At 40.7% G+C, this 18,824-nt stretch overlaps 1 protein-coding gene across 7 annotated transcripts; it reads left to right on the forward strand.

The window, feature by feature from the left end:
* The first annotated feature begins 200 nt into the window (after window positions 1–200).
* Window positions 201–18,065, forward strand: arhgef18a (rho/rac guanine nucleotide exchange factor (GEF) 18a). 7 transcript variants are annotated; one of them, XM_072363271.1, is made up of 21 exons: window positions 201–356; window positions 4,382–4,446; window positions 5,205–5,336; window positions 5,697–5,797; window positions 6,323–6,463; window positions 6,851–7,101; window positions 8,106–8,231; window positions 8,534–8,651; window positions 8,735–8,986; window positions 9,211–9,287; window positions 9,398–9,579; window positions 11,027–11,082; window positions 11,513–11,692; window positions 11,902–12,045; window positions 12,380–12,477; window positions 12,575–12,646; window positions 12,737–12,784; window positions 12,923–13,399; window positions 15,296–15,620; window positions 15,918–16,022; window positions 17,457–18,065. In XM_072363271.1, the coding sequence occupies exons 4-21, from the start codon at window positions 5,713–5,715 to the stop codon at window positions 17,612–17,614; spliced, it is 2,895 nt and encodes a 964-aa protein (XP_072219372.1). In that variant the 5' UTR covers window positions 201–356; window positions 4,382–4,446; window positions 5,205–5,336; window positions 5,697–5,712; the 3' UTR covers window positions 17,615–18,065. The 7 variants fall into 7 exon arrangements, with proteins under 7 accessions (XP_072219372.1, XP_072219373.1, XP_072219371.1 ...); XM_072363272.1 differs by having other exon boundaries at window positions 5,210–5,336; XM_072363270.1 differs by having other exon boundaries at window positions 4,382–4,442.
* The last annotated feature ends 759 nt before the right edge of the window (window positions 18,066–18,824 follow it).

Genomic DNA, 18,824 nt, shown 5'->3' on the forward strand with positions numbered 1-18,824 from the left:
CCTCATGTCTCCATTAATTAGAAGACTGACTGCATATCTAGCTCTTGGATGAGCTTGTGGTATGTGCCGCACTCACTCAACCAAGCGATTCCCACAATGCTTAGAGGAGGAAGGAGGGGCATCCAGAGAGGAGGAGGAGGCTGGGATTTATTTTGTGACACCATCTCCTCCTCCTCCAACTTTCTTTTTTAATCTTATTTGTGCACTTGTTCCTCCAGGGGCATCTTCACCGTCTCCCCTGTTTGTTGAAGTTGTTAAGGGATGTAATTCTCCTCCCTTACTTTTGCCTGGAAGCAAACACAAGAGTCTTTTTTTTTGCTTTGGATGCGTCCCGTGCTGTTTCATTACAACTCTCGGTAAGATTGAACTGTTGTCGGGACCTTCTTAAGAAATAAACGGAAGTATTGGAACGGCAACAGGTGGCTAACGTGCGTCACAATATTACGTTACCTTCAGCTAGCTAGCTTACCAAGTTTGTAAATTGTAACGTAATCATAGTTATAGATTTTTTAAAAAAAAAAGCTGTTATGTTTGAATTCAATACGAGCTGGAACACTTAAACTAACTTTTTCTTTTTCTTGAGACAGTCGTGAAATGCGTATACCGCCAGTCTAAAATTACAGGTAATTTTACGTTACCGCGTAACGGAAGCTAAAGTATACCAACCGTTAACAGCAGTTGGGCTTCATGTTGGGTTGATTATAAATTGAATACCTTCTGTCTCGACTCATATGCTCCAAAGCACCTGCCTTTGTTGATTTAACCCGATACTTTCTCAGTGGGAAACGTGATGAATCCCGGCCAGATGCTCTCACCTTGGCATTCCTCGCATTCCCATTTTCTCTGGAATACATGGGTACCGGTAATCACTTCCGAACGTTTTTCAGTTGACACAATTATTTATGACACTGCGATGTCTTTGTTAAGGTGTCAAATAATGGTTCAACTTTCTGACATACCTTTGTATTTAGTAGCTTTTGTGTCTATAATATAACACTGTACCTTAGAGAAACGGACACTCCATTCGAAAAAGTATTGTAAAATGTGTCTTATTTTAACATTGGTATTGGGTGGTTTTAATCATGGATAGCTTGGTAGCAATAGTGATTTTTAGAAATGTTTTTGAAGCACATTTTCAATTTGCTTATCAGAAAAGGTTAATTGTAACTGTTACATTTTGAGAAACCCTCCTTAGGGAAAAAATGCTAGCTTAAATTGGGCTTTGTCCCTTTCTGAGATTGATGCTTATTATTCCTGATTCCTCCTCCATTTTTTGCTTATATTCTATTCCATAGAGTTGGGCTTCTGGTTAGTGACTATCATAGTGTTTATTAAAGTCATACACATCAAGGTTGTTTAAAATTAATATCAAAATTTGCCTCACTGAGGTGTAATCAGCCAATGATGGGTGGGACTAATGTTAATGGATAAAAATGGAGCAATAAAAATGGATCACATGGATCCATTTTAGCTGCTTTAATTTCAGCTGATGAAAGAAAACTAAACCATATTTGATCATTCCCCCTTTCTTATTTTCTTTATTCACAACATAAAAAATGCATATATACTTAAAGGGGCAACATTAGGTAGACATTGGGTGTCCCAGGAGGGCAGAAACAAACAGCTGAAACTGAAAGTGAAACCTAACATACAGACCCCCACCACCACAACAATTAGGGAATCCTGTTCAATCATAAATTGATTTCACTTGATATTTTTGTGTGCAATGTTTTTTTTGTTTTTTTTTTAACATTTCTATTGCGATGCGTTGGTGTCCTAAAGTACCAAAACACATCCTCTGAAATGAGGTTTTTAATATGGTTTTTAGTTTGGCGTTTCGTCTTATTTTTAGGTCGTAAAATCCTAGAAATTCCCTGATTAATTATTACACTTTTAAGATCCCACCAAGAGAACTTCAGCGAGTTTATACAAAGAAAATGTTGAGTTAGTCAGAATTGATTAAGAATAGAAATGCACAAAATCTACAAAATTCTAAGCATCTTTAGGTGGCTTTCTGTTCAGTACAGGGTCCATTCGTCGAAATGTGCAATACTACCATTCAGTGATGATACCATCCAGGTTGTTTTCGCTCGTTTACCACAAGTAGCTTAGCCAGCTGGTTTGCAAACTTTGCTGTTGCATTTTAAAAATTTTAGTATTTTTCTCCAATGGGTTACGTGTCATTTCCTAGAATATGACACCGAAGTCTTCAAACTTTAGTCTTGTAATCCAATCACTCTAGCTGCCTGATTGATGATAATAATACTGTACTGAAACAAATTGGGACAGTGACTGGATTATCCTGAGGACCTGAGGCTTATCATTTCTTAAAGAGATGACACTTTTCAGTATCTCTCATATGTTAATAGACTGGAAGTGTCTGGTTACCTGCAGGCATGCGTTTCTCTTACGATGCAGCATTTAACACTGACAGAAGCACGCTGGCATGTGTATAAAGCTTATTTCACCAAAGATAAAAGGTTAATGTGTAAACTGCGTGTCAAGGCTATCTGAGGTGAAGGCAGTGTGGAAAGTGCAAGCAAGGACCATTTCTGCAAGAGTGGTGGTGTTGTTTGTTTTAGACAAATTCTCGCTTACGTTATAATGTGAGACACGTACGCTTCCGCGGCTTTTGTTTGGAACAAACAAAACATGACTCGTACATCACTGGTTTCTTTGTATCAATCAGCCGCTTAAGCCTTCGGGTTTAGTTTCACCGCTTTTAGATGTGGCTCGCCAGTTTGTGTTGATGTGACAGAACATCAGAAAGTCCCACTTATGCACAAATCTAGATGTAACACTCCAGGTTTTGCTGTGGTTTGAGCCAGTGTCAGCTTAAGGGAAACAGCATTTTTAGCAACCCCCATCTGTCCATCCCTCTGCCAGACTTGCTGGTCTTGTTTTTCCCTCGGCGTGTATTTCATGCTGCTCTGTTGAATCTTTTGAGGTGTGGCTGCCATTTGCAACAATAGGCTAAACCGTACAACCAAAGTATGGATAATGACATGCTGTGGCTTTAAAGAAAGTCAAATGCTACAGAGGAATGGGAAAAGTGCTTAAGCAAGTAGAACTGTGATGATGTATGTAAATGATATGCAGTGAAAGTTTATAGTTCTAAGCTGTCATTCATTTACAGTAAATATTTCTAGATTTTCATTTCAGCCCATAGAACTCGTGTTAAAGAGTGTCCTTTACTCGAGGAAGTGCTTAGATGCTTTGCTGGTTCAGCCTTTTAGAGAGAAAATAAATTCTTCAGGGCAACATAAAATGGTTTGATAGAAATGTAAATTGTCGTGTTTGTGTTCAGATTTTTTTAAAGTTAATTTTTAGTCTAGACAAAAATAATTTGACAAAAACTTTCTTAAGTCTCTCTAAATGTTGTGCTGTAAACGTTATATTTCAGTATTTGCTCACCACTCCTGTGCGAGTGTGTTTGTGTCATAATTCCTTTGGCCAAACAGTCTTGTGTATGTTTTAGGTGTGGCTGACTTTGAACATCTGCTGCTTTCCTGCTTCAGCTGTTTGTGAAACTACTACAGAGAGCTTGGGTACATTTACTGTAGGTACAGTTGGAGTAAAAGCATCTCATTGTTTTAGATCTGAATATTTCTCGCTGTGTGACTTGCTGCTGCTACTTTACAAGAAGGCATAAGGTGGGCTAGAATCTGATGGATGTTCACAAAAACTGATTATTATGAAATGGGTAATAGATCGCCATAAATTGCCAAAGAGTAATATTTGAAGGTAGCTAAGGACTAATAGGATAACCAAATGTTATCTGGGAGTAGTCAGCAGGGGCTGTCACTGATCTGGTGTGTTCCCTCCTGACCACTAAGCATGAGAGGTAATTGGGAACAAGGCCACTGACGGTGAGCTGTAAGATTTTAATGATCACTACAAAATCTAACAGTGAGTGAGTAGGGATGCGTTCATGGGTTTTTGTTGTCCCCTGTTATGAATCTCGCTGAACGTTGACAAAAATGTGCAAAACTTTTGTAAGTCAGCCAGCGGTTGAAAGAAGTTACCTGATTTTTTTTATATTCTTAACCTCATTCATGCGGCCTGGGTGATGGCATTTAATAGACTGCAGAGGTTAGAACCAACAGGACTGAAGTAACGCGTGGGACCAAACAAAATGTCTGTCATTTTGATTTAAGGATATTTAGGCCAACCAGGATTTAACATCAAAAAGATTGTGGAGGCATTTACACACAACAAAGGATTGTTCCTAAGGGTCCATTAGCATGTGCACACAAACAGACACTCGTCAGACATACATACTCATCGGTCCGTGACCTGGGAGCATTCAGCGTCACTCTATTTTCCTTTTGTTTTCAACCACTGGTTTAACAAGATTTTCCTCCCTGTGTTTTTCTTCCAGTGTCACCAGGGATCTGTGAAGGACATAACTTGGAAAACAAAAAGGCAGAAGTATATATGAAGTGGGTGAGTCATTTTGTGTCACAGACTGGTTTTTAGGTGTCAGGTGAGAGCAGTGTAAGGTATCATTTGGATTTGAAAGTATTCGTCATTTTCGCACCTTACTGTGCAGAAACGGGTGAGTCAAGATAAAAATATTGCAAAGATAGAACTTGGCTCTACCTGTTACAAATCATGTTATTTGTAGCTGCTATTTCTTCCATTTGAAGTTGTATTTTTCCCTTACAGCTGGTCTGACTTGAGCTGTGGTGTCATAGTTTGTCAAACCAGTTCTCATCACAGCCTGTGTGGAGTCATTCTCCATTTACACTCCTTTTTCTTTTGTAGAGATAGCATGTCAGTTAGAAGGGTTGGGAGCATTAAAGTAAGTTCGATATCGTATAAAACTCTCAGTATGAATGTTTAAAATAATCAAAAAATATCTCTGACATTTTTTTTAATGTGCTTACCTGTTCCCAGAAGTAAAAAGAAAGTAACACGACAATTTTGAATAGTCTTTGAGCTTTTAAAGCTCAGTAATCATCTAAAAAAAGCTTGAAAAATAACTTCCATATCGCTGTAACCATCAGGATTTCTCCTTCATATGTATTTACTTTTAATCAGGAAAAGTTTTTTTTCAGCTAAGTATTAGCTTAATTGATCCTGTCTGGGAAAAAAATAAATAAATAAAATGAATGAAGTCAAAAGGATAATGCCTACTTAATGTCATCTCACTTGATGCCTCTTTGTGACAGTTTTTCACCCTCTTTTTGTTGTTCTCTCAGCACAGGGGAGAGTGTTTGTCCCCCGACCTCCAATGGCCTTCCTATTAGTTTCCATAGACCAGGCGTGAGTGTCGCCTCCCAAAAATTCAGCCGTCAACCTTCTTCCTCTTCGCACACAGACAAAACTCCCAGGTCGGTGATAATTTTAGCAAAAAGCTAGCTTCCTTCTTCTTCATTACATTCACATTGCAGCCGAGAGCACCTTTAATTTTAGCCCCAGACTTCCAACAAATGATCTTTCAGCAGAGAGCAGCTTGAAATTAAATTTAGTCTTAAAAGTTTCCAGGCTTAGTTGGGGGTCTGAGTCACTCTTGTTCCTTTTTTTTTTTTTTCCAGTCGTAGTTATATTCTCATGTTTAATTAGACAATAGCTCTGAACAGCTGCACCAACGGTGTGTTTACACGCATGTTTCTGTGTGTGTATGCATGTTTTAGTGCCGACTTCACATTTTAATTTACCTGATGAGCATTATCTCATCACATACCAACCAGATCCAAAGCAGCACAGATGGAAGAGCTCGACGGCGTGCGGTTGAAGGTCTCTCCCGAGGACTCATTGGCTTCCTCCTTGGCTGAGCCCATCAACCTAGAAGGTCAGTTGGCCGCTGTCAGCGGGATGAGGGGCTGCTGAAAGCTTCACATACCTCTGTTGAAATGGCATTAGTATTATGAAGCTTCACTGAAAAAGTGGCTTGTTGAAACTTCAATGAAACGTTGGTCTTTAGTCTTTATTATTAAACTGATAAAGACTTTTAATCTAGACTTATGACATGTGGCTCTGGAATTTTGGTGCCCAGACCTTTATCTTGTAAAATGAATTTTCTGCACATGATGCACTATATGGGGAAAAAAAAAAAATCATATCCACCTGTCAACAAGACCTTCATGCTAAAATGAAGTATATTATGGATGTGTACTAAAGCATATTCAGTTTTAGATTATCTTACAAATGCCACCTTTCCGGACAATTTAGAATAATAAAATCACTGTTGAAGAAACAGAATTTATTGAAAAATAACCTCTATATGACCAGCAATAAATCACTGAAGCGTGCAGTCATATGACCAGAGCAGAAGCTGCGTTTGTAGTCCCTGTGTGACTGTGTATGTGTCATCTAGACTCCCATTACTCTCAGCTGCGATGTGAGCTTGAGTCCGATGCCCAGAATCTGGAGGCAGAGTCCTGGAGCGTCGCTGTGGACCAGGACTACCTGAAGACCCTGAGCAAAGAGGCTGTTAAAAGACAGGACGTCATCTACGGTAGGCTGAAACCCACAAAGCCTGGGGAGGGTCTGACTGCTGATGGTTTGTCAAAATGTCAACTGTCCTAAAACCCAACAATCAACTTGCATTTTGGATGTTTGTGTATTGTTTTCGACAGGGTGTGTTTCGTTCACAGGCAGGATTGTCTCATGTCAGTCATGACAGTGAAAAAGATATGATTACCACTTGCAGACGCAAAGAGTACACGCCTATTATTTTAATGATGAGTTTACCTCACAGCACAGAGCTTTCTTCCTTTTATATAATACATCTAATAACATCAATCAAATGAATTTGCATCCCTATAAGCAGCTGTTTCTGAGTGGGTAGAAAATGTCAGTTCTGTGATAAAACGATCCCTTTTTTTAAAAACTAATTTCCTAGAGTTGATCCAGACCGAGATGCACCACGTACGCACCTTAAAAATCCTTTACTACGTCTATATGCATGAGCTGAAGCAGTCCTTTTTGATGGAAGAGGCCGGGCTGGAGCGGCTCTTCACCAAAGTGGAGGCTCTGATCTACCTCCACCAGCACTTCCTTAACTGCCTCAAAGAGCTGCAGGTCCAGAGTCAGGAGGAGGGAAGCACAAACAACTACCTCATCACACAGCTGGGGGATGTCCTCATTGCTCAGGTAGGGTAGAGCAGAATACCTGCTTTATGGTCATCATCTAGTCACCTTTGCGTCCAAATCCACTGAAGTTTATCTGTCGACAAACTCCAGTGAATTGCAAACGATGTGAGGTTTCTTTAAAACGACTGAAGGGACTTGGATGCCCCACACACAACACTTGGTATTAACATTTTTCATGAAATGTCACAGTTTTAACATTTGATTACCTCTCTACGTTCTCTTGTGAGTAAAAAATATCGGTTCATAAGATTAGCAAAACGTATTTATTCACATTTTGACACGGCGTCCTTTTTTCAAATTTTTAAAATATATATATATATATTTTTATAGAATTATGGTTGAATTTCAGACATAAATCTCAGAACCGGTTTGCTCAACCAGTCATCTGAAATGTAGACTTATCTCCTTATTTTTACTGCTTGGCAGAGCTCATCTCTTTCCACATACATACTTCTCCATAGGGTTCAGGTGAGGCTGGTATGTTTAAACACTCAACGGGTGGGTGTGTCTGCTCCATGAGCACGGGAATGATGCTGCGTCACTGACATCTCAATACCAGAGAGGCAACGTCATTTTTCCTGAATCCAAATCAGAACCAGTGAAGAACTACCAGGGGTCTTAGTCTTTTGTAATGTTTTGCAGCTGAAAAGATAAAATAAAATAAAGAAATAATGGCTTTTTTTGTGTGTGTGGTGGGACGGAGGGGGCGGTGTTGGTTAATATTTGGCAGGGCTGAGAGTAAAGGTTAACAGGGCCAGTTTTCTCCTGTCAGAAGCATTTATTCACACACACACACACACACACACACACACACACACCTTTCCATTACATCACACAGAGGTATGTGCTTGAGAATTCAAGTAATTTTCCCTAAAGTGAGGGGAGCGGGGGGGGATGCGTTGCCACATAGTTTTTCGTCCGTGCTGTAAATCCAAGGCGGTATTATTGCTCTAAAATTGTCTGACTAGAAAAAGGTGAATGCTGAAGTCTCCGTTTTGTGTCAGTTTTCAGGTAGAGTTGGAGAACAGATGATGGAGAGTTACAGCATATTTTGCAGCCATCACAGTGAGGCCATCAGCTTTTACAAAGAGAAGATGCAGAACAACAAGAAGCTGCCGATTCTCATCAGAGTAAGCGGTCTGCACTCTTAAATCTGTTTGTGAACCTGTTTACAAGAATTTAAAAAGAAAAATGTATGTCTCGTACATCAGGAAGGACATTTAGGTGACGTACAAACAACTTTGTACCAACATGTAAAATAAGCCTGTAGTGCCATTACTAAATCAGCTAAATGTGTAAGAACAAATCAGTGGGATGTATCTAGTCAAAGTATTGACCACAGGTACAAATCTAAGTCCTACACCAGAGCACCCAGTAAATGAAGTTAGGAATTTCATGACATGAAGTAAAAACCAAACTTCTTTTTTAACAGAAAATAGGTCAGCTGCCTCTAGTTCGACGGTTGGGAATCCCTGAATGTTTCCTTTTGGTGACTCAACGCATCACAAAATACCCTGTTCTGGTGGAGCGAATCATCCAGAACACTGAGGGTAAAATCAAACCTCTTATTGCCTTTCAGTCGACATGTCGTGACAGTCCTTTCTCAAACTGGAGTTTTTTATGCTCTTTCCAGCTGACACAGATGAGCATAGTTCTCTGGTGAAAGGTTTGGAGCTTATTAAAGACACCATCTCCCAGGTGGATGCCAATGTCAGTGAATGTGAGAAAGCAGCTCGTCTCAGAGAGATCAGCATTCGTCTGGAGCCAAAAACTCCGGGCCGGCTGAAGGACGGCCGGCTGTTCCGCAGAGAGGATCTGATTCATGGCAACCGGATGCTGCTGCACGAGGGCACTGTCACCTTGAAGTCTTCCGGCAGACAGAAAGGTTTGTGGTTGGCACTGTGGCCATTTGTATTACTTGTATAAGCAATTCAACATTTACTTTTCTGAAAGCCAAAAAGAATCCTGTATAACATACGTTTGCACCTATTAGCTGGCAGTGATGAACATTAACAGAAAATGCTTAGAAGACATTTCTGAGGTTGGTCTTTCATGACGAGTTAAGTTGTTGTAATATTGATGCTGAGCGGTTGTCATCTGCCCCTGCAGACGTCCTCGCTGTGCTGCTGTCGGATGTGCTGCTCCTCTTACAGGAGAAAGATCAGAAGTTTGTGTTTGCTGCCATGGTGAATTCCAAACTACAATACCCATCATGACTAACTGCATCATTTACACAAATACAGTTTGTTCTAATTGTTATTGTGGCTAAATTTCTGTAATACTGTGGCTCTTGCAGGATAACAAACCGCCAGTGATCTCCCTTCAAAGGCTGATTGTCAGGGAAGTTGCCCACGAGGGTAAAGCCTTGTATCTCATCTGCGCATGCACCACCAGCTCTCCGGAGATGTACGAGATCCACACAGGCTCCAAAGAGGAGTGCCTGACATGGATGACCGTCATACGGAAAGCTGTGGAGCGGTGAGCTCAGCACTTCCAAGATAGAATTGTGACAATCTTCTCTGTTAATGGTGCAAAACTGACTTGAATATCTCGTTGAGCTCTTCAAAATAAGGATTACTTGTCCTTAATGTTAAATTATGCAAAACTGTTTCTAAGTTGCAGGGTTTTAGCTTTAAAGAGAAAATAAACTGTTCAAGCTGCAGAATAGAACCTCAGTGACACAATCTTTCAGCATTGAGATTCAGTTTTTGTTTTTTTTTATGGTTTCAGTCCTTTCAACGACAGATTTGACCCTCCACAGCTTGGATAAGCTGCCTTTTGCTGGATTAGTTGTGTTGATCTACCTTTATCTTTAAATGATAGGTGGGTTCTGCTGGATTTGTAAAACAAAGCCCACCCTGCCACCTTACTCCTTTCAGTGTTGTCATTCTTTAGAACCTTTTTTCAGTGATTCTTGCTGTGTGCCTTCAGTCGTTATTTCTAAAGAATGAGAGTCACATTGTCAATACTCATGGGTGTTCGTGACCTTTCGCACTCATAGTTGGGAAATTTTGGCGAGGGTTATTTGTCATACAAATGATTGCGATTAACAATTGAACTTTATCGTTTAGAACTTTATCGTTTTAAATCCACCACAGAGAACAGACATGCAATGATGCAATGTCATTAAAAGGGCATCAGCTCTGTGACAAATCTGTTGCAAAAACTGTTGTAAAACAGTGTGGAAACACTTCTGTAGGGTTCCCCCAGTTCTGAAGATGATGACAATCCTGCAACTTCAGCCACAATTAATCTATGCCTACTTATGCATCCTCATAGCAACATACTCCCAATTCTCTGGTTTACTGTCGCAACTATAAATTTTATGGGTAAATAATCTGATAATAAATCCCGTTTCAACTAGGGAGGAACAGATACTTTGGTGTCAGCCAAGTTTTCAGCTTTTTGAATGCAATCTGCCTTTTCTGCAAATATGATTTTATCAACTGATGACATGGAAATATCATTGAGTTGGCAGCGGTTAAACAGGCAAATCGTATAAAGTATCTGTTTATATTAAAGGTTATAATAAAGGTACATTTGTATGACAACTTATGTCCATTCAAACAAAGTGTGAAGAACGTCTAAAGTACTAAAGAACACTGCTCGGTTATTTTTTATACTGCATATTTAATAGTTTCTCTGGCGTTAAAGTCTTTTGGCCAAACTATGATCTTTAATATCTGTATCAGTTGTGGAACAGATTGTCAGGATTGGTGCATCTTTTTATTTAATCGAACGGCATTAGATTCAGTCATGAGAATCACTTTTTTATGCAAAGGTTGCATTTCATGTAGTTGGACCCAGCCAGGTGATACAGCCAGCATTCACATCCTGAATGAAACGCAAGACAACCTGCTTGGTTTTCAGTTTTATTTTTCCAAATGTTTTGTATAAAACTAAGTGAAATATGTGTGTGTTTCAGTCTACCAGAGGAAGAGCAGTACAATGAGCTGATTTCTATATTGCAACGTTTTCAAGGTAAGATGGCTGAGATTAATGACCGCTTAAAGCACACAGATCACCCAGGTAGTTTTCAAATCAGGATTATCTCATTCATGCACAAAGTTTTCCATCGACTCATGCTGAGAAAACAGCTTCCCGTCACATATTTGATCATATTTTAAAACATGAATTTTATTTAGCGAAGTGAGAACCCAAAGAACACCTTGTGGTCTTGAAATGTTGGGCCATTACATTTAGAGGAATTCTAATTTCAGTGTGCAGATGATATTTTCTTGTGCTTCGTACGCTGTTTTCAGTCCTGGTTTTACAGGATGTGCCCAAACTACATTGTCATCCATTTTCTAATTTTATTATGTGAAGAATACAGTAGCGGTCAGTGTGGCCTCTGTCTACTTTTTCTTGAAAGTTTACAATATTTCTGCTTCTACTCGTTGCTGCTCTTCAGATATTTTGAAGGTGAAGGATGACCAGATAAAGCAAAGTCTAACAGAGAAGCAGCAGAGTTTTGCTACACTCTATAAGTATGTGACAAAGAAGGAAACCCCTCACAAAGGGCTTCTTCTGCGAGGAGACTCAAGTGACCTCCAGCAGGGGGAGGAGCTGCTGAACGAGGCCATCGAGGAGGGTAAGAGTTTTTTAAAAGCTACTGGGTTTGTTAGCTGTGTCTGTCTTAGTGTACGGTGACACTTATTTGTGTGTTGGTTGGCTGTGACGATCCCGTGTTTTGTATTTTGACAAAAAGCACTGATGAAAAGTAAAACGCAGTCCTCGTGAACTGAGAGCGCAGTGATGTTATCTCTAAAGGAGAAATACTTTTGTTTTGTGTGTGTGTAGTGGAAAACCTGCAGAACCTGCTCTTCATGATGACAAGTGACCCAAACCATCCAACGGAGGAGAGCGTGGTGCAGGGTGGGCCGCTCAGAAGGGCCGAGACCTTAAAAGTGGTCGTAGATAACGCTGTGGCCACCACCATGAACAGTAAGAGACATTTTGCTGTGTTTTATTAATGATGTCATATATCTGTATTTCCAGCCAGCTGTTTTATCTTTTATATTTAAATTTGCACATAATAAGACCTGGACATAAATCCAGGAAATATCAATTAAATCTCACTAATTCACACCCAGCTGATGAATTAACTTTTGTTGTAATAGTTTGTAATGTTTACCTATCATGTAAACTTTTTGCGGTTTCTTTTACATCGTTTGAGCTTTGACTCATTTTGTTGCGACTGACTGATCACTCTATTAAATAAAGACCAGTATTGCGAGTGTGTGTACGGACTTTGGATGTGAATGACTACTTTTCTCAGATGGAGATGCAGTTGAGAGGCCGGAAAGCAGTGAAGGCACTTCACTGAACAGCAGAGAAGCAGAGGAGACGCATTACACCGAAGGCCTGGAGCAGTCTGTAAGTTCCGGAGCTGTAAAAGAAGCCAAACCTTAAGTTCATCTGTTATTTGTGTACATATAAAATATTCACATGATTTGTAATATTTTGATTGCAGGCTGATGACGAAATTGACGATGTTCCAGTGCCAAACTGTGGCTCAAACTCCAGTCATTTCATTGGGACAGCGGTAACCTTTCTTATACTTACTGTTTCTTTTTATTCTCTTTCTATTTTCATCCGATCATGCACAACAACACCTGTGCCTGCCTCTCTGTAGGTGTATGACAGTGTGTTAGCGCTCACAGCGAGACTCTACAGCTTAAAAGTAAGACGGCACATTCATCTCAATCCTACATTACTCTTCTAATTATCAAGTTCTAGTTATTTATTTTTTCTGTTTGTAAAGCTGAAAATGTGATATTTATGTAGAAAAAAAAAAGTAACAGTGCCACCACTTTTGCAGGCGATCATCGCCCAACAGGACAGCAGGATTGGGCTGCAGCAGGCTTTCCAGGCAAAGAACAAACAGCCCGTTCGTCACTATAACAACGTGCTGCTGGAGCAGGAGAAGCAGCGCAACTTGGAGAAGCAGAAGGAGGAGCTAGCCAACTTGCACAAGCTGCAGACCCAGCAACAAGAAGAGCAGCAGCGCTGGGAGAAGGAGAGGGAGCGGCAGAGGATCCAGATGGAGGTTCAGGAGACTGAGCTGAAACGGAGGGAGGAGGAGTTCAGGAAATGGGAGGAGATTCTGAACAAAGAAAAGTCGGAGCTGGAGAGGCAGAGGGATAGCTACCAGCAAGACCTGGAGAGACTGAGGGAGTCCACAAGAATAGTGGATAAAGAGAATGAGCGCCTGACTAAGGAGAGGGAACGCTTGGAGAAGCTTAAATCGAAGCTCTTCCCAAATTCTGGACACTCTAATTATGATGACCCTGCACAAGTGAGGAATGAGAGGAATCTCATCAATATTACACGCTTAGTTATGTAATCATAAGTCTTTTATTCTCAAAAACCATTTTTTTTAAAACATATTTATAAATGTCTACCAAAGTGTTAACGAGAAAGGAAACGTTAAAGCATTATTTGAGAATTGGGCAGGGTTTTTTTTTGCTCTTTTGCTCCCCCTACAGTTGTGGGCTGAAACAGCATCGTGGTGAAATCAAACTGAACCGTGTACATGAACAACTATACACATGAATTTGTTAACATGTTTTAGAGGCTGACAAAATACACCTGAAAGCCTCCAAATATGTCAAGAGACAAGCTAGTGTGGGGTTGCAGGACTGAAAAAGAATAACGCTGCATATTTTTTTTTACATTGATATACACTATATTGCCAAAAGCATTCACTCACCCTCAACTCAGGTGTTGCAATCACTTCCATGGCCGCAGCAGTATAAATTCAAGCCCCTAGGCGTGCAGACTGCTTCTGCAAACATTTGTGAAAGAATGAGTCGCTCTCAGAGCTCAGTGAATCCCAGTGTGGTACCGTAGTCCAGTCGTGAAATTTCCTCTCTACTAAATATTCCACAGCCAACTGTGGAATGACAGAAACTCAGCCACAAAGTGGTAGGCCATGTAAAAATGACAGAGCGGGGTCAGCTGATGCTGAGGCGCATAGTGCGCAGAGGTCACCAACTTTCTGCAGAGTCGATTCCCTACAGACCTCCAAACGTCATGTGGCCTTCAGATTAGCTCAGGAACAGTGCGTAGAGAGCTTCATGGAATGGGTTTCCATGGCCGAGCAGCTGCATCCAAGCCATACATCACCAAGTGTAGTGCAAAGCTTCGGATGCAGCGGTGTAAAGCACGCCGCCTCTGGACTCTAGAGCAGTGGAGCGTTTTCTGAAATGATGAATCGCGCTTCTCCAGCTGACAATCTGATGGACAAGTCTTGGTTTGGTGGTTGCTAGGAGAACGGTACTTGTCTGACTGCATTGTGCCAAGTGTAGAGTTTGGTGGAGAGAGGATTATGGTGTGGGGTTGTTTTTCAGGAGCTGGGCTTGGCCCCTTAGTTCCAGTGAAAGGAAATCTGAATGCTGCAGCATACCAAGACATTTTGGACAATTTCATGCTCCCAACTTTGTGGAAACAGTTTGTAATGTTGTGTTTCCCATTAGTCATGTTGTGTAAATGTCTGGAGTATATAGAGCTGTAATTTCTTATTTACAGCCTACACAGAATGGAGGGAGAAATGATCGTGATCGCATTCTTTAAAGCCTCAGATCGACAACTTTGTAAACCGAACCGACCACAGCAAATGTGGCAGAACGAGAGATAATCAGTTATTGCTTACTGATGGCAACAATGAAGCTAAATCTGCACCCGTCTGTCATCAAGTGTTTTTTCTCTGAGCTCTCTCCAGCAGTGAAATCTAATCGGATGTTTATTCTTGTCCCGCGTCTCATTCATACGCTTTATCTCCGCTCCCTCACTTCCTCTGTTAGTGTCATTGGTCTCTTTGCTGTATCTGCCGCAGTGTCTTTTTGGTAAAAATGTCTTTTCATCTAGTTGCTTGTGCATTACTGTAAAGCAAAGCGGTGGCATCCGGGCATGAAATCGAGGTTCTGAAGTGCACTTCTGAAGTAACTCAGCCTGTCCAGGGCAGTTTAAGGTCCACAAATCTTTAAAGCAAAGACTTCTCTAGCGTTACTTTAAATCGGTCCATGCAGTGGTCATAAGTACTCTGAAAGAGATGATCTGAGCCAGTTTAAGGATGGTATTGTCAATTTCTTGAAACTTACTTTTCATGTGAGAGAAAATCATCAGAAGTGTGAGAAGATTAGATCACTTAATTTAGTGGCAGCGTTTTAACCATTTCTGTTTTTCTTCCCAGTTCTGGAGTCTATCCGCTCACTCATCTTTCAGGGGGAGCATAGTGAATGGAGGTGGAACTCCGACTTCTACTTCAAAGGCCCAAACCTTGCCTGTTAATGCCTCCAATCCCATGGAAATTCCTCCAAAGGTTCCGCCGCGCAAAGAGAGCATCAGCCCCCAGCCTTTCAAATCGGAGCTGCCCATGCACCTGATCAGCACCACCAACCAGGTGCAGAAACCTGCCGTGGTGCAGCAGAAGATCCCCACCAAGCTGGCGATAGCGTCCAAAGGAAAGGAGAGGAGCTTTAAGGGGAAGCGGTCCCACCAGAGAGCACACAGTGCAGGTGTGGGCTCGAGTTAACAGTGGCTTGTTATAAGTCAGTAAAAGGGTCGTACGTAAATATTTACTGGCTAAAAGTTGTATTTACATTTCAAGAGAAGTCTTATCACTTGTATTAACTGGAGAAACTTTTTCTAATACTGAAATATTCACAGTAAAACTTGTTCACCAGCAGGAGCAGTTAAGTCACAAACTAAAATCAGCCTTTATATTTTGTTTATGCTGCCAGCTTAAATGGAAGGTGCTCTTTATGATGGACTCAAACATCTGTTATATCTCAGTCTTGTCTTTCTACCTCCAGCATCTATAGATGTGAATCAGGTCCTGCCAATCCGAGTGGTGGGGAAAGAAGGAGGCAGTCTGAAATCCAAAAGAAATGACATTCTTCAAAGGAGCCTATATGCAGGTACAAACAGAAGGAGGAAACATGTCGGTTTAATATTTCTTTCCTCTCTTTTTGGGAGGGGATATTAATGATCGCTCATGGAAGACGGGGTCGTTCTTTCCTTCCACCTGTGTTGCTCCATGTCCCTTAACATTTCCATTAATGGCTTTGGAGATGGTTTTGGTAGAGGTTATGTTACTGTAATTAGTGTGGCCACTAACCTCGGTAAATTGGTACATTATGAATTATCTTTCGTGTCAGTGGGTGCAGAACACGTTTATTCTGTAGAAGCAGAAACAGCTGAGACATGTTCACTGTGACAGAACTAACTCATAGATGTTTCCATATTCTCTTTCTTCCATCAATTTTTTTTTTATTATTATTTTTAAGTGAAAATTGCAACAAAAAAAAAACGTCTAAAACAAACGTTAGCGTGAGCCTGGTTTTTGAGCAGCTGACCCACAAACCAGGTAGGTTTGTGGGTCAGCTGCTCCAAAACTTCGAATTATTCTTATTTTTTCTTCTCTTAATGGAAATAGTTCCAGGTGCATTTATATTTGGACCCTCAGATTGGTGAGGATGAACAACATGTTTCCTCACACGGGCCTCGTATGAACTGATGCAGAAACTTTGAACTTTCTCATACGTCTACGAAATGCTCGCACAGTTGAGCTCTGTATGGTGTTCACGTGTAAGGAAGTTGGATGATTACAAAAATGATCCAGGTGAATTTCATGAAGCACGGGCAACGGAGGAACCAGTTCAGTTCTCGTGCGAGTCGGGATCGCTTCAGTAAAAATGACAAACGCTGTATTGGTCTCGCAGGAGGATGCGGGCGGTAACCGTTTACAAGTTAACATAATCTGAACTGTATTTCTCTGAGAGTACATTATTAGTACAACGTATGTACTCATTGTAAAACCTTTAAAACTCAAACTTGTGTAGAAGTTGTATGTTCTTTCTGAGAAATGTTTGTCTTTGGCTCTGAAAATGGGAAGATCATGACTTGCTGAACAGCTCCCCATTGTGGATGTTGAGTGTAACCGAATCAACACAGGCCATATACAGTCGGTGACCATTCGGTCCACCTGTACCATTTATTGCAATCGGTCTTCACATCCGTGGTTATTGGCTAAAACTCAGGTCACATGTGCTAGAGGGTTGCTTTATGTTGAGATGTGTTAACTTAATCTGATTCTCTTCTGATCTTAACAGATTGGGGTCAAATCAGCTGAACCTTTTAGGATAATATAATGCAGTAAAACAGAACCGTTACTTCGCTTATTTGTCGAGTTATTGACAGAAACTGATCTCAACTATATGATGTTCGAATTTCTAAAAATGAGGATGTTGAAACCGTCAGTTTAACCTCAACCTTCACCACAGAGGTGGATCCAGAGCATGTTGCTGCTGCTGTAAAGTTGGAGCACTGTTTAGTTTTTCTTTTCCCCGCAGATACCTTCAAGCCCCCGGGATCTCCCCACAGCGTAAGGACGTCTCAGTCCTTCAGCACAGGCAAGTGGAGCAGCAGCAGCAGCAGCACTCCACCAACTCCACCACCGTTCCCCAAAGATGTCCTTGAAAAAGGAAAAGATAAGGTAATATTCTTCTAATCATGACCTACAGACTGGAGTGGGGACGCGGCCCGTCCAGCATGCAGACCGACTCACTCGGAGACGGAGCTGTGAAAAGACGTTGTACATGACTACAGGATGGTCCAGAATGAAGAGGCCGGCTCCGATTATGGTTCTGTTTCAGTGGATAAAAGCTGATTGTGGTCGAATTGGCCTAAAACCAAAGCAAAGATAATGACGTGCACATTTGTGGTAGAGGATGTGGACAAAAAGAGCCGGGCCCATTTGTACTTTTGAAAATGTTGTATTATAAACCAAGATTTTTATCACCAGTTTTTTTTTTTTTCTTTTAAGTGTTTTAATTTGAAATGAAAATAGGTTTTCTGGAACCCACAGCAGCACTCATGTCTTAAGCTTTCTCTTTAATTTAATTGTAACCGCTATGACGTATGTACAGTATCCATTTAACAAGTTTACATCTGTGTAAATACGAAGTGCCTGACTGTTCTCTCATTAATTCAGATGCATATTGAACGTTCTCCTGTGTTCCTGCTCTGCAGCATGAGTGCAGAAAAGGCTGGTTTAAAAAAAAAAAAAGAAAGAAAAAAGTTTCTTATTAATGAAAGAAAACCATCCATGTACGTAGTGACTGTAATAAAACAGTTTCTGACCATCACTGCTCTGTAATATTCTGCTAAAATGAAACCTTAAACATAACAAGTCGTGGAGTTTAAAAAGTAGTTGATTTTCTTGCGGTTTTATGTTGATTGAAGGTGACTCGGACAGAGTTACAGGCTCCTTTTTTAAATTTTTTTTTTATAAATGTGACAAATCTCTTTACATTTATCTTTTTGTTTACGGAGGAAGAAAGAATTAATTGTGTATGATTCAATGGCCCGTCTTTGCATCGAAGCAGGTCTTTAGGTCATCAGTGGATCACATCCCAAAGTCCAAGGGAAATCCAAATCGGTTACTTTGGTTCCTGCTAAAATCGAGGTAATTTAACATGGGACGTGCTGACTTTGAATGATCTGGAGTCTTCTGAACTTTAGTCTTTCATTTAAACACTTCAGATGTAATTCAACCTCATCTAAACATCCCAGATCCTCCCAGAGACAAAAACCTCCACTTCAGAGGAAAAATGATGCGCTTTATGAAGGACTTCAGCTAAATCAGGAGCATTATTGTAAAGTTGAGCGTTGCATAATCACCATTATCTTGCATACAAAATAACTGGAAGCCAAAGTCG

Source organism: Leuresthes tenuis, unplaced genomic scaffold, assembly GCF_036924035.1.
Source record: "Leuresthes tenuis unplaced genomic scaffold, fLeuTen1.0.hap1 SCAF_14, whole genome shotgun sequence".
Taxonomy (NCBI): domain Eukaryota; kingdom Metazoa; phylum Chordata; class Actinopteri; order Atheriniformes; family Atherinopsidae; genus Leuresthes; species Leuresthes tenuis.

Coding starts and splice junctions, on each gene's coding strand:
- arhgef18a (XM_072363269.1), top strand. CDS start 325: ATGCGTCCCGTGCTGTTTCATTACAACTCTCG. Junction 6,464..6,850: donor AAGACAGGACGTCATCTACG/GTAGGCTGAAAC, acceptor CTAATTTCCTAG/AGTTGATCCAGACCGAGATG. Junction 7,102..8,105: donor GGGATGTCCTCATTGCTCAG/GTAGGGTAGAGC, acceptor GTTTTGTGTCAG/TTTTCAGGTAGAGTTGGAGA.